This window comes from Diachasma alloeum, unplaced genomic scaffold (genome assembly GCF_001412515.2).
Source record: "Diachasma alloeum isolate Michigan unplaced genomic scaffold, Dall2.0 Dall_scaffold_01177, whole genome shotgun sequence".
NCBI lineage: Eukaryota > Metazoa > Arthropoda > Insecta > Hymenoptera > Braconidae > Diachasma > Diachasma alloeum.
Window position 1 is genome coordinate 37,696 of NW_021681287.1, and position 27,080 is coordinate 64,775.

At 38.1% G+C, this 27,080-nt stretch overlaps 2 protein-coding genes and 1 long non-coding RNA gene across 3 annotated transcripts; 2 read left to right on the plus strand and 1 right to left on the minus strand.

Annotated features, from left to right (window-relative positions):
- Positions 1-2,520, minus strand: LOC107046012. Its single transcript, XM_015268465.1, has 2 exons — positions 2,473-2,520; positions 1-514 (listed from the first exon to the last, which is right to left on the minus strand). Coding segments are annotated over exons 1-2 (447 nt in total). The 5' UTR covers positions 2,475-2,520; the 3' UTR covers positions 1-69.
- Positions 644-23,022, plus strand: LOC107046011 (mitochondrial intermediate peptidase). Its single transcript, XM_015268464.1, has 6 exons — positions 644-731; positions 3,967-4,215; positions 6,456-6,905; positions 19,689-20,438; positions 20,593-21,045; positions 22,649-23,022. Exons 2-6 carry the CDS (start codon positions 4,084-4,086, stop codon positions 22,940-22,942), a joined length of 2,079 nt encoding a protein of 692 aa, XP_015123950.1. The 5' UTR covers positions 644-731; positions 3,967-4,083; the 3' UTR covers positions 22,943-23,022.
- Positions 17,622-18,752, plus strand: LOC107046013. The gene is made up of 3 exons (XR_001461508.1): positions 17,622-18,182; positions 18,267-18,472; positions 18,642-18,752. It is a non-coding gene; the product is annotated as an uncharacterized LOC107046013 (long non-coding RNA).
- Positions 23,023-27,080: the final 4,058 nt, after the last annotated feature.

Here is a 27,080-nt window from a genome sequence, read left to right on the forward strand (position 1 = left end):
CATAAAAAATTTTACATCTCAACAGATATATTCACTTATATCTCATCAATATAAATTTATTCTTCGTCTCTAATTAAGCCTAGTAGGCCTCTTCAGCTTCTCACTGAGAAGCTCATGGACAGCGCCAGGGTCTCCACTCCTCATAGCACTCGTCAAGTCCTCCACTGCAATTCCAGACGAAGCTAGTCTTCCAATCAGATCGTCACTGATTCCAATCTTCTCCTGGGTCTTCAGTCCCTGGTACTCCCTCTGAATATCCACCCTCCTCAAACGAACTTTAATGTTCTCAAACATTTCGACAACTGTTTTGCTGCTTTCAACGAAAGCCGAAGCCTCAATATTGATCTCCGGGTGGTTTACGAGTTCCTGCATCATGATGATGTCGTTCATGGCATCATGCGCTCCACAGCAGTCTCCCAGGAACAACGTAGCTAGCGACACGAGTTTGTAATCCTTCCCCTGATCGAGCTGATGTACTGCACAGTTTAGGAGATTGTATACGTGCAATAGCACCCTAAATACAATAAAGCGAGCGTTCAAATATTACGTCACACGGTTAGGGGGAGGGGAGGGAGTCAGTATTTTGTGATGTTTGTGACGAATGGCTGTTTGTGAAGAGGCCCGCCTAGGTTGTAATGTCACACCAACTTTTGGCAGTGATATGTAACATTGGAGACAAAGAGAATGGTGAATCGATCGATGAAGAATTAATTGATTAAAAAGATCTCCAGGTACCGGATTTCTCTAACGATACTGGAGCAACGCCGATCATTCCGATCGAAATCCATTTAACTGGTCCATGGCAATAATTATTTCAATAGCGAAGTGGTAAAACGGTACAAGTCAATTTTGACTATTCACCAGTTTTCAATAAATATCTCGGAATCTAAGGGAGATATTTATTGAAAACAAAAAAGCGAAGATAGCAAAATTTTTGTTGTAACATTTTTTGTAGAGCCGATTGAGAGCTGCCACAAATGTATTTACGAAAATTTCCCCTCCGAAATCTCCCTTAGATTCGGAGATATGGAATCAGTGAATATGTGTGTGTGTATTGTGAAGAAAGAACTTTTTGAAGTAGTTTAGAGTAATAAGAAGGCGCTTTGTCGCTAGATATTTAAAATAAGAATTCAGTATAGACTAAATATGAGAGACAATAAGTTCTTTTACAAATACTGCGTAGGATAGAAGAGTTGTTTTAGGATATGTTCGAGCGAAGCGTGAAGTGAAAGGTGTTTATGGCGGGTGACAGTTTTATGGCGATCATGTTTAGTTTGTGAGAGTTTTTTTGGATGACTGAGGGTGGCCTGTGTGAGGAACAGTACGCTCATTTTTTGGAACAAAGAGTATTGGTTGAGCATGAGTGAGAGTGAGAAAAGTAATTTTGAAATAGAGATAAAAAAGAGTGTTTGCCCGAATGAGAGAATAAAGAGTGAGTCAGTTCTGATCGGATGGATGTCGGGTTAACATGTAAAGAAGTTTCAAACCGAATTTACCTCAAATATACATTCATTATTTCATTAAATTAAATATCCTGTGTCTGAATGATTGTGATCCTACAGAAATATTCCTCAAAAACTCAAGTGGGAGATAAGTCGACTTAAACCGTTTTACCACTTCGCTACTGATTTTAAATTGTTTTGTGTTCTTGAAACTATCTCAAAGATTTACAAAGAGAAATTCCGAATGCTGCGATAGTAACAATAGCATTAGTATGACCTAAATAATTTATTTCTCATGAAATCTCATGTTTTTTTCTCATTCTTGTTGTTAAAATCACATTTCATGAAAAAAAACTAAAAAATCGACAGAACGTGGGGAGAGACGGCGCAAATAAGGGGGGCCACCTTTGCGACGGTCTGGCGCAAAGGTTTAGTCTAAAATTTAGACTCAAAGAATAATAAATAATAAGTAATCTTCAATGAACCGTTGAACAACATTAATATAAAAAATTTCTTCACTTCAGAAAATGAGAAAACAATGATAATAGAGGTAGTTAAGTCAAGGTCATACGCATGACTATTTTATAACGCATCATAATTATATCGTCATTTTAACCTAATTTGGAGCACCCAAAAATAACTGGCCTAGAGAATCATAATTTTCGAAAATGATTCACTTTTCTCAAACAAATGATAATTATTTTGCAGAAATATTTGTTTCTCTCGTTGCAATGAACGAATGTACGAAATGTACTGTTAATTTTTATTCAAATGGTCATTCATCCTCGAAACGAGGGATTTCAAAAGAGAATGTGGAGAAATTTTTTCGTAGTTGAAAAAATTAGCAACAAACAATGTTTTCTAAAGGAGCGAATCATTCGCCAACCAGATATTAGTAAATATTCGCGTATTTAGAGTGATAAACTATGTGTGAGGCTTCGATCCTTCATCAATTATTGGAAGTTTGAAAGTGATCGAGAATGTTATTGCCGGTGAAACGAAGAAAATAATTGTTGGAATATTTACGTACATTTTGGAGCACGGTTGACAATAAACAGGCACCGGCAGGTTTGTTACGACTCACGAATGGAAAATTGTCGAGAGGAGAATGGAGGGGAGATCGAATGGAGGAGCGGGAAAGGTTACTAGATTTAACAGGTTTTGCCAGCGCTCGGTCGCTGCTCGGCGATCTTTCGAACGCAAAATCATCAATTATTAGCCCCAGTTTTGTAAAAACGAATTCGTGAGGTTGAGTTCATCGACTTTTTGCTTTTGAGCAGCAATTATTCGGCACTTACTTGGTTCAGCAGGTCTCTCCATGTATGCTGCTTCGCCAGGGTTATTAGCGAATTAAAATAGTCATCAGATAGCGACAACTCTAAGAAAACGTTGCGTTGTACAGAAATGAGATGACAGACCTAAGGAAAAATATGATAGCTAATTGAAACCATTCAGACACTTACGTCTCGTTAACCGAAAAAAGTTATGCCTGAGTTATTATTGACGGCCTTTCAATTCGCTATCGTAACGAAATTATAGAACAGACAACTATCAGACGTCTCTGCTGCAGTCAAAAAAATCGATTAAATTCGTCTTCTCGATGGTTGTCTGTCATTCGACTATGTGAGAATATCGGACCGGCAACGTCGTCAGCTGAAAAATAGGGCATCGTGAGTTTACTTCTTTCCGTCGACTCGGAGTCAACGTCGATCTCATTCTTATAGTTACCCAAGCAGCACAGTTCTGGAGGGTATCTGCAAGTATATCAAAAAGGCTGTCTAATGTCTGTCTAAAAAGGTAACTTGTGTCTAGAAGTTAACTAAAAGTTATCGTATGACTGCAAGATATCTTTTGGACGGACATTAGTCTGCCTTTTTGGTATACTTTCAGATATCTTTCTCAAGGTTTGCTACTTCTGTTTGGGTATCTGTTTGTGGATTATTTTCCACAAATATCAGATATTTTGAATTGATGCCTCAAAGAGAACTATTGCATTGTTACTATTCTATAACGCTAAGCAGTTAACTTATCGATGACGATTTGCCGTGTGTATTTTGCATGTCATCTACTCGACGTCTTTTCAAAAAAGACCGATATATACCCAAGCAGCACAGTTCTGGAGGGTATCTGCAAGTATATCAAAAAGGCTGTCTAATGTCTGTCTATAAAGGTAACTTGTGTCTAGAAGTTAACTAAAAGTTATCGTATGACTGCAAGATACCTTTTGGACGGACATTAGTCAGCCTTTTTGGTATACTTTCAGATATCTTTCGCGAGGTTTGCTACTTGGGTAACTATGGAGCGACATCTACCAGATAACTCGTAGATAAACACTTCTATCTGGGTGCCGCGCACATGGGTCCCCCCAGATCAGCTGATCTTCAAACAAAAATCTTCGGAGCACGGTGTAGCACGGTGCTCCAAAATTTGCGTGTGTTTATAATCGTAAAAACATGACTCGAAACTCAAAATTCCACGTGGTGGGTCAAACGAATGAAAAATTAGTGTTTTTCGTATTTTTCAGTCGTAATTGATGGAATGAATGGCTAAAAATTGAATCGTGGGAAATCATTACGTGAAAGTGGAGTAAAGAGGAGTTTAACCTTTTCATAAACCGAGTTATCAGATTTTTCTGATCAAGATGTTGAGGGTTCTACGAAGAAACGTCAAATGCATTAGGATGAGGGAGAGGAGTGTCACCACTTGGTCTCCCCTGGCGAAGGTCTTCAATGCAGGAATCACTGAGGATGTTCGAATATCAGAGAAAAATGTCGTAAGTAAGTTTGTTATCTTTCTCTCGGAGTTGCAAACTCCAAATTCAAACTAGAAAGTCAATAAATGGCTCAATACTGGCTTCGGCTTGTTGCGCCGGTGTTATTGCTACTGTTCCGTCGGTTTAATTGTTATGTTCTTGAGCCGTATGTTCTTATTACGATACGGTGATATTATAAATTTTCTTATTTTTTTACGATGACAACGTAGGGGAGGTTGGGGTACAATGGACACTTTTGAGTTTATTTATAAATGTTAATGACGGGTTGAAACGTTGATGAAATTTAATCTTTTTTTTCAATACAAACAACAATTATTTCCCTTTGTGATGAGCTTAAACTGATCTTAATTAATAAATTTTTTTCTGAGTTATGAATAATTTTAAAAAAGTCTAAAGTGTCCATTTTACCTCACCCTCCTCTACTACAACTGTCGAAAGCCTGAGGAAGCTTTGTATTGCAAGCATGGTTTACTGATTTTCCTGAGCACTGAGAGAAAAATCAATGAGTTCTCAAACAAGACCTGTTTGGGCCAACAAAATTGTTAGTTGAGAATTACCAAAATAATAATTTTTTGGTAAAACAGTTCAAGTCGACTCATCTCCCAGTTGAGTTTTTGACGAATATTTTTCCGAATCTAAGACAAACAGCGAAATTTTCGTAATTACATTTGTTGTAGCTCTCAATCGGCTCTACAAAAAAGGTTATAACAAAAATTTTGGTATCTCTCTTAGGTTCCGAGATATTCACTGAAAACTGGCCAATAGTCAAAATTGACTTGTACCGTTTTACCACTTCGCCACTGAAATATTTGACATAAGAGGCAGATCATTCATAGAAGACGATGTCTTTTCAGAATCAAAATATATTTTATAGAGGGAAATTTATCGAGAAATATTTTGTCCCGAAGTTACAAGATTGCTGTCATATCATTACTTTTATTTCATTTAAGAATTCATATTCATTTAAGATTTCATTTGTTGGGTGTGGTTATTGAATAGCCGAAATGACGAACTACTATTCTTTCTGTCATAAAATGTGCATTTGTCGGGAGCAAAATACGTAAGACTAAGTCTATTTTTGCAATCAAATTTTTATGTCTTGGCGCACGCTTCGCATGTTTGATACAAAAAATCTTTTTTTGATAATTTTTAAAAAACTATGTTTTTGGTATGAGCAACACTTGTTCGAGAACTCTGTTGTTTTTCTCTCAGTGAGGGGCCATTCATTTATGAAAATTTCATAAATTTAATCATTGTCACTTAGAACTGAAATCGTACACTGAGAGAAATATCGACATAATATCACAAAACTAATTCCTCGCATCAAATATCTCATCTCATAAGGATAAAACACTTGGGATAAGAAGTCCGGATAATGAGTCAGATCCTGTATGAATCTTGTGAAATGTTCATGACTTCAACACGAACACTTGGCGATAAAGTGACAATTTCTTGCCTCAAGAAATCATATATTTCGTATCAAACAATGCGAAAACTACTAAAAATACTAAAAGCTTCAATTCAATGAATCATGGATCAAAGACTTTCATATTGAATGAATACACAATTTATAGAGGGAAGAACCTTCAGATATTTATGAAATATAATCACTTCACCGTCACTTGCTCTCAATCGCAACGAGTTTGAAGGAAAGGAATAACATCTTTTCTTTCTCTCAAACTTACTTTGTCTCTTCAGGAATATTATCTTATTTGCCAACAAAGAAATACATTTTTTTATTCAGTATCATCCTCGTTTTGCCCGAAGAGCATCGATTTCTTGTCTGAAACCTATCATGAACCACTCGAATATGCATGCGATGTTCTCCACTGAATAAATTAATTTTGTCATATTATGTTGATTTTTCTCTGTCTATTAGATATTTGATGGGAAAAAATCAATAGATTTCGATTTTTCTATTTGAATTTTTCTCTTAAGACTTTTTCCATCAAAACTATTGGGCATGGATTGTCCAAGTTTTTTCCGCTGTATTTTCTTTCGTTTTGCGTTGCAGGCTCCGAAATTCATGCCCAAATATTCTTATAGAAAAAATTCCAACAGAATATTCATATAAAAAAATCGAAATCAATAGACTTTTTCCTATCAAATATCGCATTAAATCAGCGCCAAAAACAAATAGAATTGTAACGAGAATTCTCTAGAATTTTAATAGAACCCCATTTTCTATTGAAATTTTTCGTACGCGGTCTACCAGAAATTTTATCATTTCTCTCTTCCAGGGTTTATTCGGCATGCCGGAGCTCCAGTCCGCCGAAGGTTTCCACGACCTAAAACGCCAGGCAGTCTCCGACTCGACCCGCTTAATAAACGAAGCCACCAGCCCCCATCGAACCCGGAAGATGGTCCAAATCTTCGACGACCTATCCGACTCCCTATGCAGAGTCGCAGACCTCGCTGAGTTCGTGAGGATCGCTCACCCAGAGCCCCGATTTTCCGAGGCAGCTGAATACGCCTGTGTCGAGGTAAGTGGAATCGTTGAGAAGCTGAACACCCACAGAGGACTGTACAACGCTCTCCTAAAAGTCGTCGAATCCGGGGACATACAGAGTACCACAGAAATCGACAAGCACGTCTGCAAACTGTTCCTCTTCGACTTCGAGCAATGCGGAATCCATCTACCTGAGAACCTCAGGCGAGAGGTCGTCGCCTTGAACGCTTACATCCTACAGGTAACTTCTTTTCATTGTTCAAACAATGATGTTAAACAAAAATGGATAAATATCCATTTTTTTTACTCAACGACACATGAGATTTTCAGAGATCCAAATGCGTCTCATGCTTCGTCATATGGCGGCTGCCACAATAAGGAACTTGCATGATGTTGTTTTGAATTTTCTAATCTTAAGTTTGGGACCTGAATTAGTATATTATGTCATCAGGCGATAAAAGTATTCGCCTTCGGCTCGGGTTATAAAGCCACATTCGCCAGATAATACTTTTATCGCCGTGTGACATACGATATTTTACGTCATTGGGCCCCAAAACCGCGATCTAACCAAGCGAAGCGAGGTTAGAAACGCGGTTTATCAGAGGCCTAATGACATAAAATTCATTCTTCACTCACAAACGTTTGAAATATCGCTCACTAAATAATAATTAATTAGTAAAAGATGAAGATTTCATACGCTTTGAAATCGCTAATAATGTCACTCAGGCGGTCGAGCGCTGGACCAATCATAGAACGGCTCGAGCCGACCTAACCCAATCTTGAGGTGCGCCTCGGCCAATGGAGGACGACAACTCCCCACTCTCTTCTTTTTAGATCAATGAAGCGGTGCATGATCGTCTTCGTGATAGCATGACCGAAAAATTTACCTTTAACTGATTTTCAATTAATCATTATAAGACATCTCCCTGGCGGATCTGTCGATTTTAGAATCGAGTGGATCAGTATATCGATTCGTATGCGAGCGTAGTTCGATTCAGATCTCAGATTTTTGATGGAATCCAAGATGAATCGACTTCATAGGAAGTCGATAGCTAGTGAATTTCGAATGACAAAAATTTATTGCATCAAAACTTGAACGACACATGGGGTGATCAGGATCGACTTGAAGAAAGTCGATTGTGACTCGATTGCCCGCATATTATTCACATCAATCGACCCACAATCGACCAGTTGTTGAGTCGTTTCATATAAGTGAATAATATGAAGTCAATCGAGTAATAATCGATTCAAGGATCAGTCGATTCGCCCACTGGAATTATGAAAACTATTATGAAACGACTAAACAACTAGTCGATTGTAGGTCGATTGACTTGAATAATGAGGACAATCGAGTCACAATCGACTCAAGGATCAGTCGATTTGCCCACTGGAATTATGAAAACTATTATGAAACGACTAAACAACTGGTTGATTGTGGGTGGATTGACTTGAATAATGAGGACAATCGAGCTACCATCGACTTGGCAGCGAGTCGATTCATTTACTAAGTATAAGAAACTAATATGAAACGACTGAATAACTTATTGTCGATTGTGGGTCGATTGACTTGAATAATGAGGACAATCGAGTCACAATCGGCTTTCTTCAAGTCGATCCTGGTCCGACCGTAAGGAGTCTTTCATAATCGACCACCCCATGAGTTGTTCAAGTTTTGGTGCAATAAATTTTTGTGATTTGAAATTCACTAGCTATCGACTTCCTATGAAGTCGATTCACCTTCGATTTCATCAATAATCTGAGATCTGAATCGAACTACATTCGCATATGAATCGATATACTGATCAACTCGATTCTACAATCGAGAGTCGATCCAATTTCAATCAGGGGATCCGCCAGGGCTAGGTAATATTTTCCTATAATTTTCGGTGTTTAGCTATTAGTCTAGTCAATCTAGACTTTGCGATTACAAAAAGATTTCCTTCAATGAAAAAATTTAAATCGATCCAGGAAAATGTCCTGGACAACATATCCAAATGTTTAAACATCATTTCATTCGTTTGAAATTCAAATTAATTAAAAACTATCGACTTTTTATGGCGCAACGCCAAGAACTTCAACCGTATAACTTTAACTCATTCAATAGACGAAAAAAAAATTTCAACTTGAAGAGAAAAAATTTCTCTACAAAATGGCACTAAAAAATAATGTTCGAAGATGAATAATTACTACGAAAAAAAATGCTGAAATTCTTTAACCTCACATTACGCTCAACAATAATATGAGGCTCCGAGACCCGCCCCTTTTCGGCGCACGCAACTCAATCAAATACGCGCGATGCGCAGTAGATTCGGACGTATATATGTTGCGTGCTGCCGTACAATATATTTATCTGATTCTCATTCGATTACATACCTGTTAAGCCATCTAATTATTTGTTCCAACATGAAAATCAATTAATGGGATAGCAACAGAAGAAATGTAAATAATATGATCAGATGATGCATTCACAATTCAGCGTAAATATTTTGTTAGTGTTGAAATTGTCAGAAAGCGTCCATTCATTTTTTTTCATTTGGCTGGAGAATTCATTTTATTTGATCAGTATCTCGTTTGAATAGATGGAATAACGGCATCGTAAGCCTCCCCTCACCTGGCCAACTGTATTCTATACCTAGGACCCTTGGGGCGTGGCTGAGGATCCCTTAAGAAGTAACGGAACCGACCACAAAAAGATATTTACCAAAAACACGTTTTCTTGGATTCTATGCAATCAGAATCAATAAAACTTTTTCCCCGTATTGAGAGTAGCGGAACGCATCGCTCTCTTCTCATGCTTTTTTTATTTATGCAAAACAAAATTGCAAATTATTTAACGGCAAGGACCAGGGCAAGGCCGACGCCATTTTATTTGTAGGAATCTGCCAAGTCATGGTAGAAAAACCGATTTTTTGTAGATTTTTCTCAGCCGATGGCCATTTTTATGTGAAGAGAGCGATCGAGTGAGGTCCAAGACAGAGATTTTAAGTACAAAAACGTACTTTTGTTGCGTAATTTTCGTAAAAACTTGTTTATGATGATCGGGTGGTATCCAGGAGGCAACATGTCCTTTACAGGGCACCGATTATAAGAGGGAAGTACTTTTACGAGTCAGAAGATGATGTAAAATGTTTCCATACCATTATTATTTATTTGTATCCATTTATTTATATTTTATGGGATTTTGTACTTTTCACGTACAAAATCCAAAAAACCATGGGAACCTACAATACCGATAGGGGGGACCCCTAGCCTCTGTGTGCGACGGGTTCAGTTACCCCTTAATCCTCACCTTTAGTGGTTTCACGGTATAGGTGATTGTCGTACATGTATAACCCGGGTCTCCCAGATACGCGCCGGGCACTCTTACCGACTAAGCTACCGGGAACCACAGAAATTCACTCTCAAATTCACCTTAAACACCGCCTAACCTCCTTTAGGCATTAAGAAAATTCTAAGAGAATTAGAATTTCGAGAGAAAAAATTTCCGCTTCACCCAGCCGGGAATCGAACCCGGGCCTCCCATCCATTGAAGGACACCTCATTCCAGGTCTTTCTCTGTATCCAATTGTAGTATGTGCTTACCGAACGACTATTTAAGCACCTGCAATCCTCCATTTCCTTTAGATCGTCTCCAAAAGTGGAACAATCTATATCGTTTACACGGCACAGAGTATACGCGTTAGAGGTTCTAAGTGAATTCATCCCGGACAACTCATCCCAAAGAATTTCATCCCAAAACAAATTTATCCCATGAAAAATTCATCTCAAAATTCAAATTCTAATGAAATTTTCAACGTCAACAAGAAAAAAGACAGGGGGGCGAAGAAAATGAAATCTTTATTCGCAAAAAAGCTAACACACTAAACAAAACATGGAAAGCAATTAAATATGTCACCATTTCTACACAATCTTCACCACAACACCGATCATCGGATCTACGGAAAATATGCCAAGAGAAACCATTAAATAAGTCTTCATTCATCACAACAACTATTCATCAAATAGGCAACAATAATAAACCACGTTGAATGCGTGACAATACCATACATTGTCATTTACGAAATAAACGCTTCATACGAAACATTCGAAATAACCCACTAGAAATAAATTATTCATTTTAACTATCGTCCATTATAATCATAACAAAGGTCAAATTAAAAGTCAACATTTTCAGCAACATTCTCCAAATACTTCACAACACGTCCAGCATCATATTTGCCCACAACAAAACAAAACAAATTCTAAAGGCATAGTGGGTTTTATCCGGAACAAACACAATCACAATTATCAGCGAATACGACCGAAATTCAATACCCTGGTAATCCGATGAATTACAAATCCGATGAATCCAAATATTTCACATTCTGGGTTGTCTGTCATCTTGAGATGAATTTGTTTTGGTATGAATTTGTTTTGGGATGAAATTGTTTTGGGACGAAATGCCATGGGATGAGTTTGTGGGATGAATTATCCCGGGATGAATTCACCGGATACCCGTGTTAGAAAAGTATTTTTTCAATAATTTAGTGAAGATTTCGTATTTCGATATTTGAGGGGTCATCGGTTTTTTTACCTGCGCCCCACCACGACCGCTTTGAAGAGCAGCTGTCCTTCCCTCCGTTGGACCAAGCCGTACGATATACGTTGAGAATATTCGAGTGGCGAGTCACGCGGTATTTGTGCTAGTCTGCTTGTTTAAGAGTTGGACATCTTGAACTCCTCGTGAAATTTTGATTGTGTAATAAAAACATCGAAAATGTCTCATCCTGGTGTGTGTTTTGTTTGTGATACAAGTTTGGACGATGGCAGCCCAACAAGAGCGGTAAAACAAAAAGGGATTAATACTTTCATTGCCAGAAGCAAGCTGAGAGGAGATGAAAAATGGAAAATCCTGGAAAACCTCACAGAAGTACGGCTACATGAACAGTGTCGTGTGAACTACAGTGTATCCAAAAAAACGATGAGTACTGGATCATCATCAGCACCACCGCCAGTTATAGTAGAGGACGAATTTGATTTTACAATGTATTGCTTCCTATGCGAGAAGCCTTGGGATCGAAAGCATCAGCCGGGTCGCAGAGTTTCAACGGATCGGTTACAGGAGTACATTGCAAAATGCATTCTTCTTCGTGATGATGAATGGGCACACAGTGTGCAGAAGAGAATTGAGTCAACGAGATTGAGAGAGGCAAATGCTCGATACCATATCAAATGTTATTACTCCTTCAAAAATTTTTCCAACGGAAATCAACAAGGTATGTATTTCTCACTGATATAATCAATAATTCAGTGAATTATTGAAAAATCGAATTTATCTATGGATTATAATACAATTTTGTAGTAGGAGTGGCTGTAGTGGTCACGCGGGGAGTGTGTGGCTCCGGCGGTCATTCAAGCTAAGCAGCGTTCAATCTGCCCAGTACTTGGATGGGTATCCGCTTAGGCACACCTAACCGCGTGGGACTAGTCGCTAGGCACGAATGTAGAGAAGCACTGTGCCCATTGAGTCAATGTGGCCAATGGACACAGTGGAATCCCTGCATTATCGGCCGGCTGCACGACTGAGGTTTTCCATGGTTTCCCTGGCAGTCCAATCCCGAATGGGGTGCAGTTGGGGATAAAGTAAGTCGGCCCATGGTAACGCAGATAGGGAAGGGAACAAAATGTAAAAACCCGAGAGGGTATACATATGGAACCAAAAATAAAATACAATTTTGTAGTGAAGTGCTAAAAGGTGATAAGTGCATTTTTCTTATTTTTAGGAAACTCGGAAGAAACCTTTTTTGTTGGGGATTTAATTTCGAACAGAAAATATATTGTGACATTATCGCCAAAAATCACTCCTTACCAAAATAATTCGGCTTATAAAAATATGTGAAAAATGAACTTATCTGCTTTTGTCACTTCGCTGCAGAATTTATTATATTCATTATCAATTTTTCATATTTTTTTAAATCTTGGATTATCTTGATAAACAGTGATTGTAGAAGAAATGTTTTTTGTTGCTGATTTAATTTCCAACAAAAAATGTATTTTTACATTATCGCCAAAAATGACTCCTTACTAAAATAATCCGGCTTATAAAAATATATGAAAAATGATCTTATCTACTTTTGCCACTTGGCTACCGGGACGATTACGATTCCTTTGGCGCCACAGTTCGACACATGTTTTCCGTACCATTTTTCCTCAGGATTACGGGAAAAATAATGAAAAAATTCTATTTCAATTATTTATTCCAAAATTTTACGTATTTTGATATAATTTTAATGATTAGCTTAGAATCTTGGGGTCTTGGTGTTAGGGGAGATTAGGAGGGGGGAGGGGGGATCATAGATGTAATTTTTGCGATATTGTGGTCTACTGAAAACGGAAAAGGATCCTAAGTTTAACGCAAAATTAATTTTCCAAACAGTCATAATTAGTGCCGTAACAGCCTCCCTGAAAGACATTAAAGAAATGTTCTTCTTTTTTTTTGTTTCACTTTTTATATNCCGCCCCTGGACCCCGCCAGGGGCGCTACGCCCCCTGGACCCCCACTGTTGTTACCGCAAAGGTTGAAATAATCATTGTTAAAACCAACAAAAATTTGAACAAAGAAAGGTTTAGATATAGACTTCGACTTTCTGACTTTCTACATGGTTTACAAGCGAAATTGTAACATTTTATATATGGATAATTACAATAATTCGGAATCAAAATTGAATCATTGAAAAAATACGGGATTTCGGTTAATGTCGATGGATGAAGCTCAACAATACTTATATGAAAAAAACAATAAATTTTTGGATTTCCAGAATCATAATGGGTTGACATTATGCTGAAAAATCGAAGTAAAAATCGAAGCAAATCGAACATAAAAAAAAGTTCAAGGTTGGATTTCAGTGAAAATCAAATCAAACTTTGAACTTTTGAGCAGCAGGGGAATGAAAACTGAAACTGAATTCAATTTCTAGTCAACACATACATAGTCAGTACTGAATCTTCAATCAATTTAAAATTTACAATATAAATTAATTTGAGTTTTTCAAAAACTAAAAATGCTTATATCTCGTGATTTTATGGAGAGGGAATTTTTTCATTATTTTTCCCGTATTCCTGAGGAAAAATTGTACGGAGAACATGTGTCGTACTGTGGCGCCAAAGGAATCGTAATCATCCCCGGCGGTCATCCAAGCTAAGCAGCGTTCAGTCTGCCCAGTACTTGGATGGGTGTCCGCTTAGGCACACCTAACCGCCTGGGACTACAGTCGCTAGGCATGAATGTATAGAACCACTGTGCCCATTGAGTCCGTGTGACCAGTGGACACAGTGGAATCCCTGCATTATCGGCTGACTGCACGATTGAGGTTTTCCATGGTTTCCCTGGCAGTCCAATCCCGAATGGGGTGCAGTTGGGGATAAAGTAAGTCGGCCCATGGTAACGCAGATAGGGAAGGGAACAAAATGTAAAAACCCGAGAGGGTATACATATGGAACCAAAAAAATATAATTAATATATTCCTTCAATTGTTCAATTACAGGGAGACCGAAAGTGGCGGACTTAGAATCTGCTTTTGCTGCGGTGTGTCAGTATATGGAGGACAGTGACGATTGCCAATTCACTATGAGTGAATTACTTGGTATAATAGAAGGATATATACCGAAAATGCAAACATTGAAGCAAAAATTGATCAATAAATATTGCAATGATATTTTATTCATTGAAAACCCAGGAAAGTCTGAGATCGTATGTTTTCGCAACACGGGCTACAAGATTTTGATTGACGCCTGGTATCAAAAGAAGGCAACGAATCCAGTAGAGGAACGGATGCGAATAGTCTCTGCCGCAGCTGACATTATAAGAGAAGATATTAGGAGCAAAATTTATGAGACTTCGTCATATCCAGCACCTGATGAATTATTTCACAGTGTAGAGGAGGATATTCCGGAGACTCTCCAGAGCTTTCTGGATAGCGTTCTACGGAAAGGGAGGAAAAATAAAGAGGACAAAATAATGGCGAAACGTGACAGCATCGCCCATGCCATAATCTCAGCCGTACGTCCACGATCATTCTGTTCATCGATCCAATTAGCGACAGGAGTATATTTTTCAAGAAAATTTGGTTCTCGCCTGATCATTGACGTTCTCAACAGCTTGGGTTTTTGTGCCTCATACACCAACGTCAGCTTATACGAAGCATCGGCCATCATGAGCAGTGACAAAAAAATCAACGAAAATGCCCATATCCAGTACGTGTTCGACAGCGCTGACCATAATATCTGCAGTCTCGATGGTTTCAACACTTTCCACTGCATGGGTGGGATTTGCTGTGTCACTCCGAAGTCTGGGGTTAGTCACCAAGGACGAATGATGAAGTTAGCACGTCTACCAAAGGCTGGAGAATTAGCGTCAAAAATCAATGTCCCCGTGATATCGTGGAATCAGTTTAGAGAAGATCAAATGGGCCTGAAGACAATAACATTTCTGGATGTGGCCAGGCTTGACTTGGGACAGCGTGCACAATTACCAATAGCGTATTCCGTTCATATTCTGCCTAAATCATTAAATATTCCCAACATTGCCAGTTGGAGAGGCTATATGGAGACCATTAGCCACAATGAGCAGTACAATGTTTCTCAGGTGTTCTGTCTGCCGTTTGTGGCCTTGCCACCATCAAATATGGGTACCATCAACACCGTTCTACATTCTACTGCTATGGAGTGCTTGCGACACAATCAGAAAACTGCTTTCGTGACCTTCGATCAACCCCTCTATATGAAAGCAAGAGAAATTGTTGCAAATGACAATAATCTCCTGACCGATGTAGTTGTGAGATTGGGAGGATTTCATCTCCTGATGTCATTCCTTGGATGTGTTGGAACAATTATGGATGGCAGTGGATTGAAGGAGTTATTGTCTGTAGTTTATGCAGACAATACAACAGATGACATGCTCACCGGCCATGCCTTCAGCAGAGCAGTGAGAGGTCACCTGCTCATTTATACTGCACTGGGTGCTATCATTACTAGGCATACGAAGAATTTTGATGATCAGGATCGTGAGTATGTCACAAATTTTCAAAGACTTCTCATTACAACCACCAACGTTAGAAGAATTGAACCAAGACGAGCAATTGATGGATATCACGACAAAGATTCAGGTAACATTAGAGGCTCTTGCAGAGGTTGGACGCACGTCTAGGCTATGGCTCGAGTATTTTCACTCCATCACTTTGCTCATGCAGTTCATTGAAGCAGAACGGTTGGGAAACTGGTCACTTCATCTTCAATGTGTACGGGATATGCTGCCTCTGTTCCATGCTGCTGGTCACTTGGCTTACGCCAAGTCTGCTCAAATATACCTCCAGGATATGTCACAGTTACAAAGCAGGATGTCTCCAGATGAGTATGAGAAATTCACAACGCAAGGTCAGTTCACTATTCGACGTAGTAATAAAAAATGGGCTGGCGTCTGGACAGACATGACAATAGAGCAAACACTCATGCGTGCCATGAAAATTTCTGGGGGACTCACTCAAGGTCGGGGAATGAACAAAGATGGAGCGATAGCCAGGTGGATACTGGCCATGCCAACTGCCTACGAAGTGATGGAGGGCTTTGAAATTTTCTCTGGAGTGAAATCGGCCAGTGGAGAACAGCATAAGGACCTGAGACCAACAAATATAAAACGTGATACAGAGGATTGTCTTAAATTCGTTGAGTGGCTGACTATGCATAATCCCTTTGATGCAGCTGAACCCGATAGACTGATGTCCATCGCAGATGGATTGTGTGCTGGACCTGACGTGAACTGTGATAGAGCAATTGAAATTGGACCAGCTTCAATGAATGCAATCATTGGAGCCAATGTCGCAGATGTAAAGATGAAGCGTTCAGCCCGTGTGAAATCGATTGCTACAACAAAACGTGGGATTGTTATCAACAATCAAGTTGTCACAGTCAACACTACTCTGCTCTTCCAACGAATAACAGCTGTCACTAAAAACGATTGTGATCTGGCTACTGTAGCTTTACATCATGAGCTGGCACCATTCCCTCTTTCACTGTTCGACAACGAGGGTTTCATGAGACATTCAGCCAAGTCAGATCTGTACAACGCATTTACATGTCATTCAAGGGCTGGCATCAACCTAGCTGAATGTAAAACTATTATCGACGGAGGTTTTCTGCTTCATAAAGTAGTCTGGCCTCTCGGCAGCACGTATCAACAAGTCCTCGAACTTTATCAAGATTATATCATTGGAAATCATGGTATGAATGTGATAGTTGTCTTCGGTGGCTACAAGGAAACCAACGTGGGAATAAAATCTTATGAGAGATCTAGACCCTCGAGGTTCAGGAAGACCACAGAAGTTATTTTTGAAAAGGACATGGCTGTCACCTTAACACAATCAACGTTCTTGTCCAATGTTCAAAATAAGGGCAGACTCATTGACTTCTTGAAAATTCAACTCATGAGTGCTGGAATTGTTGTGGAACAAGGCATTGAGGATGCTGATCGTTTAATTGCAAGAACAGCTGTTGAGCAGCTCAATTTTCATGAAAAAGTTGTAGTTGTTAGTCAAGATGTTGACCTGCTAGTGTTGCTAATTACTTCGACTCCGGCTGAACGAGATATTCTTTTCTTTAAACAAGGTAGTGGCAAAGTTCCCAGTACGATGTACTCAACTCAAGAGCACCAACATCTCAAGGAAACAATACTCTTCTGTCATGCTTTCACAGGTTGTGACACCACGAATTCTATGAGTGGAAAAGGAAAAATGTCTTGTTGGAATATTCTCCAGAAGCGGAAACAGTTAGCGAACGATGCCGCTGTTTTCAACAACCCACATGCTACAAGGGAAAACATCAAGCAAGTAACTGAGCGGGTTATGCTTGCTCTCTATCGTGCTAAAGAGAGAGAAACATCTATCAATAATTACCGATATGAACGTTTTGTGTTCTCAACTGCACGAGCCAGAACACAAGTTAATTTATCCAGCCTCCCACCAACAATTGGAGCTACTGAGGAACATGGACGCCGCGTTTATCTTCAAGTTCAATTATGGTTGGGGAATGATGAGCTCAATCCGGAGGACTGGGGTTGGAAACTGATTGATCAAGTATTCTGCCCCATCATGACAAGGATACCACCTGCTCCAGATTCGATCTTGGAAATGATATCCTGTTCATGTAAAGGAAACTGTACAACCCGATGTGGATGCAGAAAAGCCGGGCTCAAGTGCTCCAGCATCTGCTCAAGGTGTCAGGGCAATGCCTGTCTGAATACCAGGGAAATCGATGTATCCAGTGACATATCAGAGATTTCCAGCGATTCTGCTGAAGAATTTCTGGATCAATTCGAGTCTATCATTGGTGCACACATGGAAGAAACTTTCAATGACAACGAGAACGAGTTATCCTCTCAGTCTCCACTGAACGACAGTTCAGTTATATTTGCTGAGGAATGTGAAGACACACCGAGCTGCAGTGAGGTTACTGCTCCTAAAAAACCACGTTTAAAATAGAAAAAAAGGTAAATTATTTGGATAATCATTCGTAGCTCATATAAATGTGCTAGCCGAATAAACAATTTAATATATCTTTTATTCCGTTGCAGCTTTTATTCACATTCTTGAACACCGACAACTACAGCAGAGGAAAACAGCAATGACCTTCTCCAACTAAATTATTATAATAAATGATGAATTAAATCATTGATAGTATTTGATTGAGTTGCGCGCGCCGAAAAGGGGCCGGTCTCGGAGTCTCATGTTATTATTGAGCGTAATGTGAGGTTGAAGAATTTCAGCATTTTTTTTCGTGGTAATTATTTATCTTCGAACATTATTTTTTAGTGCCATTTTGTAGAGAAATTCTTTCTCTTTAAATTGATATTTTTTGTTCGTCTATTGAATGCGTTATAGTTATACGGTTGAAGTTCTTAGCATGACGCCATAAAAAGTCGATAGTTTTTAATTAATTTGAATTTCAGACGGATGAAATGATGTTTAAACATTTGGATATGTTGTGCAGGACCATCACACCATACTTCCATCAGCCAGATTGACTAGATGTGTGAATAGGGGAATTACAAAGGATTGAGCTTCATGCAAGTTCCCTATCCCCCTCCCCCTCTATGACCGTCGTATAATGCGTAAAGTTCCATTTTTTCCCACGCATGTGTAACATATCTTTTCAGATATGTTACACATGCGTGCAACATATCTTGCACATGCGTGTAACATATTTTTTCTGGTACGTGCCGAGTTCCCTGTTCGGAACGCTAGTGGGGGTAATGTGGTTGTTTTTGTGCACGAATGCATAAAGTTCAAGAGCGTGCGTAAAGTAGATTTCGGGTGAGATAATTCACTTTATGTCATTAGGTCCGATAAACCGCGATTCTAACTGAGCGAAGCGGTTTTCGGGCCCAACGACATAAAATAGCGTATATCACACGGCGATAAAAGAATGATCTGGCGAATGTGGCTTTATAATACTTTTTCATCACGCTGTGACGAAAAGTGGAATTTTAATTTCCGCCACATTGTGATGAAAAATATTGTTCGTAGCTCGTGAAAAAATGTTTAAAAAAAAAAACACTTTTTTGCACTCGTTACGAAATATACTATTATCGCCTGATGACATAATATACTATTACGCACGCCGTACGGAAAACAACCGCTTTACGTACACTAAACCGTTTCGAAATAGTACATTTCGATACTAGGACGCATGAAAAATTTTCTGGCGAATATGAGTTTGCAGCACGAGCCGAAAGCGAGTGATGCAAATCATATGAATCAGGAAATTTTTATGCGCCCGTGTGTCGAACAATATTTTTTGTCACGAGGGTCCGTAGGGAGTGTTTTAGGCAGGTGCCATACGCCTAAAACGCTGCCTTACGACCAGAGTGACAAAAAGTGAACTTTTGAGGCAGATATCACAAAAAGAGTAATAAGAAAAGGAAATAAAATCTTTGGTTTCCTTCGTATCTGTGGGTGAAAGAAAGGCGCTTGATTAATGATGGGGTATCTTTCAGATGGGTCAGAAGTTCATGGCAGGCGCTGTGACCCCACGCGCTGTCCAGGGCAACGTCTTACCTGAGCACATAAGACAGTACTTCATGAAGGACGATGGACAAATCCTCGTCCACGGGCTCTACACTGACTCTGCGAATTCTCTGGCTCGTGAGGCAGCATACAAAATATTTTTACACCCTGACAATCAGCAGGAGTACCTCCTCAAGGAGCTGCTGAACGCCAGACACCGGCTGGCGATAGTCTGCGGATTCCCCACGTACGCCCACAGGGCGATCAAGGGGAGCACAGTGGAGACCCCAGAAGTCGTCTGTGATTTTCTAGGGATCATGAATGAGGAGTTGAGGGAGCGGGCTCAGAGGGACTTCGATGTCATGAGGGAGATGAAGAGGAAGGAGTCGTCAAACAGTCAGGACGTCATGCCCTGGGACACGACTTATTTCAGTTCCAAAGCGAAGAAGGGCTGGTTTAACATCTGCAGTAGTGAGTTCACGCCGTATTTTTCCCTGGGGGCTTGCATGGATGGGTTGAATATCCTGACGCAATCGCTGTATGGGATCAGGCTGGAGTCGCAACCGCTGGAGAATGGGGAGGCCTGGAGTCCGAATGTTCACAAGTTGGCGGTGGTGTGCGAGGATGAAGGGCTCCTAGGGTTTATCTACTGTGATTTCTACGAGAGGGAGGGGAAACCCAATCAGGATTGCCATTTTACTATTCGGGGAGGGAGGATGCTTCCCGATGGAACTTATCAGGTGAGGAATTCGGGGTTTTCACATTAAGGATATCCAAGTATCTTTTACAATTTGGTACAGACCGTACTACAGATTCAACCATTTTCACTAAACTTTATAATTCACGGACATTTGCAAAAAAAAATGTGATTTCATCTATTATTTTTCATTTTAGAATCCTGTGGTTGTGCTCATGCTCTCACTACCATCTCCACGATGGTCGAATCCCTGTCTCCTGAGTCCAGCATCTGTTGATAATCTCTTCCACGAAATGGGACATGCACTGCACTCGATGCTGGGTAGGACTCAGTATCAGCACGTGACTGGAACTCGCTGCAGTGCGGACTTCGCAGAAGTGCCCAGTGTCCTTATGGAGTACTTCGCCAGTGATCCTCGGGTCGTCAGAATGTTCGCTAAACATTATCAAACGCAGGAGACAATGCCTCAGGACATGCTGGATAAACTTTGTGCCTCGAAGAACGTCTTCGCTGCATCGGATCTGCAGGTGCAGGTGTTTTATAGCATGCTGGACCAGGTTTATCATTCGAAACCCCTGGAGACATCCAGCACGGAAATCTTGACAGGGATTCAGAGGGAATATTATGGGCTTCCATATGTCGACAATACAGTAATGATATAGTACATTTTCCAATTAATATATGAGGTATTCCATGTCAAATGAGTCAACGGCTGATACCTCACCCTCTTGGAAATTGATCTCGATAGTTTTTACGATTAAGGGACTTGAAAAACTACACGGACAAAAAAATTTAATAGAAAAACCTATCGAATTCGTGGGAAAATTCTATTGAATTTCTATTGAACTGTTCTATTAGTTTTTGGCCGATTCTATTGAAATGTTCAATAGAAAATATTCAGTAGAAAAAGTCAATAGAATTCAATTTTTCTATTCTTATTCTATGGAGATATTTTTTATAGAATTTCCTCGGCTCAAATTTTCCACGTTTTTTCGTTTGATTTTCTTGATGAGAAGAAAAGAAAAATGGAATGAAAAAAAAAATGGAAAATTTGAGTCGAGCAAATTCTATAGAAAAGATATGAAAAGAATAAATCATATAGAAAAATCGAATTCTATTGACTTTTTCTATTGAATGTTTTCTATTCAACATGTCAATAGAATCAGCCAAAAATTAATAGAAAGTTGAATAGAAATTCAATAGAATTTTCTAACGAATTCGGTAGGTTTTTCTATTAAGTTTTTTCGTGCGTGTATCTCTCAATTTTTTTCAGATTTTTTTAACAGCCCATTTCGGAGTTATAGATTTTTCTTTGTTTTTTCGTTTTTTATCAATAACTTCAGTCCTATTCATCCGATTTTGATTTATGACGCATCAAAATTTTCGGTTTTCTACCATCTATAAAGATGTTTTGAGTAATTTTTTTTCAAAGATGATGAACACCTTAGATGCTCGTAATACCGAATTTTCAAAAAAAAGTTGAAAAGCTTGCATTTTCAAAATTAGGCCACCTTTTATTTTTCTCCTCTTTTTTTCAGTAACTCTTGTAATCAAAACAAGTATTTTGACCTGTCATGCAGGCTGGGTTTCGTCCTAGATCTACTTTATTTCCAATTTTTTCTTCTCGAAATTCCATGAATTTGGTCAAAATACCCCAAAATGACGTTGATTGACTTTGATTATAAACAGTCTGAAGTGAATTTAAATGTATACTTATATGTTATATGTTTTTTCGATACATAATCGAAGTCGTTTTGGGGTGTTTTGACCAAATTCGCGGAATTTCGATAAGAAAAAATAGAAAATAAAATAGATTCAGGACGAAACCCAACATTTATGATGGCTCAAAAACCGTGTGGAAATTATAAGAGTTGCTGGAAAAAAGATGAAAAACAAAAGATAACATAATTTTGAAAAAAAATTTGGAAAATTCGGTATAAGGCCCCTAGGGTTTGGAAGAAGGGGTTTAACAGAAGGTTACTGTTTCCTTGAATTATTCAAACAAATTTCCTGCTCAAAATTATTAATGCTTTTCGAACCCAAAGCATATTGATCTTCACCATCGCTTTCTGGAGATTTGTGCTTCGATTTTTTTAAATATCGATAACTTTCAGAGAGAAGTTTATTCAAAAATTTGAAAAATTAGCACCTCTCTGTTACCCCTTACGGCACAAGTTATAATTTGGAGGTAAAAGAAATCTAGAATTGAATCCATAATCTCATTAATGATTCAAATGTTGACTATTTAATCAGGCCTGGCAACTCCGATTTTCCCACCTCGTCGGCTACGGCGCAAAATACTACTCCTACCTCATCTCCAGAGCAGTTGCCTCCTGGATCTGGCAGACATATTTCGAAGAGGATCCCCTGAGTCGTTCAGCTGGTGAAAAATACCGAAGGGAGTGTATGGGCCACGGTGGTGGTAAACCCCCATCAAAAGTCGTCTCTGATTTTCTCAATAAAGAAGCAAGTGCCGAAAACTTTGCCAAATCCCTAATCGCCGAGATCGACGTCAAAGATAAACTCGTCAAGTCCATCAAAAACTGATTATCAATTAGTCATTAGTCATTTGTATAAAATAGCCCAGTGTACAGAATGAAATGTTATCATCGATAATAACTTTGATATATAATTTTTTTCGTTGTATTTTTATTACAAGTACGGATGCTTTTTTGATTGACTTATCCTATTTACATTTTTCTTGACAAATTCCTACGAAATATTACACAAAAATAAGTTCTGTAGCGTAGCGTACAAAATTGTTGTTCAAGTGTAACCGCAGTAAAAAGTTCAACTCGATTAAATTCTGAATTCAAGTCGTGATTGTGGAATTATTTTGCGAATGGATAGGGTAAACTGCCCAGTACATGGACACCAAAGAAAACCGCCCAGTGTATAGACGTTTGTTTTTTAGCAACTGAAAAAAAAATTGATCGAAAAAAAAATCGTCACTCAGGGGTTAAGAATCACAACAGTTAGTGCAAATTCAAAGCAACAATTCACATTTCAGTATTTTTTTGCGTAATTTCCTATCCAAAAGTAGCTCGTCCATCTATAGGGCAGTGTCCATCTACTGGGTAGCTTGCCCTAATTCTGAACAAAAATGTCACAAAACAGTTTTTGTAGCAAATTTCGTCAGTTAGAAAAAAATTCTCGATATTGTTTCCTCAAATCACTCATTTCTAAGATAATCCTCAAAGCAAAAATCACAGTTTCACTTGACTCATGACGTTTAATAACCCGAAATTTAAGTTTTCCCTGCAATTATTGAAATTTTGATTTTTTCTCGGGGTTCATTCAAGTGTTTTATGGTCAGCATGATTATTCACATTTGTGGATATATCAGTAAACCAACGATTTTTCTTCATACATAAAGAATACAATTGAGGATAAAGAAATTCATAACACGATTGAATTTTGTGATTTAAGGCCCGAATGGATTATCTTTCGAACGTTATCTCGAAGGTTTTTTCATCTTCATAAACTAAAATATATCACAATTTCCTCTGGATTTTACATCACGTAGGTGTCCCTAAAAATTATGATTGCACAATCAAAATAAGTAGAAAACACTGAACATTTTCAAAGAGCATTTTTAATAAAGATTAGGAAATAAGTCCGACAGAGAGGAAATTGTAAATGGATAATTTATCATTGCAACTAACGATCTGACAGGTATTGGCTACTGAGACAAATGACGACTGAACAACATTAGATATTGTAAATTATTAATTTACGATTTCCTCCCTATCGGGGTTATTTCCCAATATTATTCAAAAACGCTCTTTGAAAATGTCCAGTTTTTAAAAACTTTTTTTGATTGGACAATCATAATTTTTGAAGACTCCAGGGCTGTGTAAAACTAAATGGCAATTGAAGAACATTTCAGATTATCAAAATAAAAAAAAATAACCAAAATAACGTTCGAAAGGTAATACACGCGAGACTTAATGCACATTAGGGATTTATTCCAACTATGATGGATTTTAGAGGAAAATGCCAAAAGGAATTTCTTGTATATCGAGAGAAATTCTTAAGAAAAATTGTACTGGTAGCCAGAAGAAAGGGGTGCGAAATGACAGCTGAGGGAAATTCCGGTGCTGTCACTGAAAGTTTTGTTGAGTAGCACGTGAATTTTTCCCATATGGATATGAAATTGTTACGGAAATCTCCAAAAATTTTCGTAAGAGGCAATGGAACTTACCATCGAAGTAGAAATTGGATTCCAAATTTTTTCGTCGTAAGACGACTATTTAGCTTAACTCAAATTCTTACATCATCAATAATCTTGGTATCTATAGTGTAAGAATTTGGGGTTTGCTAAATAGTCGTCTGACGACGACAAAACTTTTTTGTTTTTTTTTATTTTTTTTATTTATTGTTTTTTTTTCAACGAAAAAACTTGAAATCTAGTTTCTACTCCGATGGTAAGTTCCATTGCCTGTTAACAGCATTATAATTTTTCATAGCCGGCAGATTGTAATCCCTCCAGTAGTAGCACTAGAATCTTCTTAAAGAATTTCTCCCCGTGTAATGAATTTCATCGACTTAAAAAAAAGTCCTTCGACGAATTCTTCTAAAAACCCATTCTTTTCAAAATAAAAAACATGTTTCATTCGACTCATAATACTTCACAGTACGGAGTTTAAACATTTCGTCTAATCATTGAAATTTGAAGACTGCCTCGTGGTTCATTAGCATCTAATGGCCAGGATTACAAATCGAAATTAAAGAAATGATTGTATAATTGATGATAAAACAAACCTGCGAATTCTCATCGTACTTAAAAAATGAAAAATTTGAAAAACGATTCTTACAATTCAATTGAACTTTGTATTCCAGTTATAATGATGAATTTCCCTTGAAAACGAGTGGTATTCATTGGTTTAGATGACGTAAAGAAAAATTTCCGTTGCACATTTTATCAGCTAGAAAAAAATCTTTTGATGATTTCTTCGAAACCCACTCATATCCAAGATACTCTCCAAAATAACAAATATATTTCATTCGATTCGTAACATTTCACGGTTACCGGTCAAAATAGCTCACGTAAATTTCAACACACATTTAACACATGGGTATTCAACAGTTGACAGTTTAACATGTACAAATTTAACACGTGTGTGTGTGTGTGAGTGTGTGTATTTGAAGTTCATAATTGAGGTATTACTAACAGGATCATTCAGAGGATTTGACTACCTGGATCATCGGAATAATCGAAATTCGAATTAGTCTTGTTTTGATAATATTTTCTGTGATTATGAGTATGGGGAGTTAATTTCAAAAAAACTGTGAAGTGCTGTGTAGTATGATATTATTTCGCTGTGATTTGTTTAATTGTAATTTGATATCAATTTATTGAATTTGCCGATTTACTTATATGTTTTCATTTATTGATGCAATTTACTGGATTATCGTTCTTTTTGCGATTTTTCATGCTTTCTCATTTGTCGATGCAAGTCACTGTACTTTTGTTCATATTTTTTTTATTTCTCATCAAATGAATTCTCATGCCAAAAGTAAATATTTATTGCTTTCGAAAACTTTGTTGATAATTGCGTTGAAATTGTGCTGAATGTGTGTGTTGAAATTGTTTGTTTTAACATTTACGTGTGTTATTTTGACATGTGATGCATTTCACAGCAAAGAGTTCAAATTTTCGTTCCCTCATTGAAATTTGGATGGTTCTTCATGGTTTATTAAATTGTAATAATCGCATACGAATCGAAATAAAATGAATGTTTGTACAATTAATAATAAAAAAAGCTGTGAATTTTCTTCGAACTTGAAAAATACAGAGATTGAAAAATGATTTTTATAATTCAATCGAATTCTGCATTGCAATGGTAATAATAAACTCATCTAGAAAACGAGTGATTTTGGGGAATCACCTTAAAAAAAATTCTTCCTCTGACATTCCCGCTCATTTCTGAGACACTCTCAGAAAAATAAAAAATGAACATATTTCATTGGACTCATTTAATTGTACAACTTCGACGAAAAATGCCCATTCTTTATGTAATTACTGAAATTTCGATTTCTTCTCATGTTTTCTTCGCGTATAATATCGTAAATCATCAATCATAATCAAAGAATGTGTGTACAATTAAAAATTAACGAGTGAACCTGCAATATTTCTTCAAAATCGTAAATCACAGAAATTAATAGAACAAATCAGCTGTACTATTTACTGCGCTCGTTGCTCGAAAATACCTCACGCCCCGACGTACGATGTACTCCAGAACATAGTTGGGCAGTAGAGTGGGACGACGCACCCTTCGAAAGGTGCCTAACATATTCGAAAAATTGGCTGACATTCGAGATGGTCAGTAGCATTGAGCCATTGCCAGAACTGTCCATAATTTAGTCCCACCGTTATTGACTACAATAATCAATCATTCACACAATCCCTGACATTACCTATGAATGAGAATGCACTGTAGAAAATGCCAGCCGCCTCATAATACGCAATTACCCTAAGAGTGCTATAAATAACGCTAAAGGGACAAATACTTCTCTGATTGATTCTCCCCCCAATTATCCTCGCCCCTCCATTATCCAATTATAATCGGTAATTAACATATTCCATTCTCCTTATTTTATACAGCCACATAATTCTACATTATTTGTCTCTCATCGACGGAGTAATCAAATTTTCGTACGAAAAAAATTACTTTCGCCACTG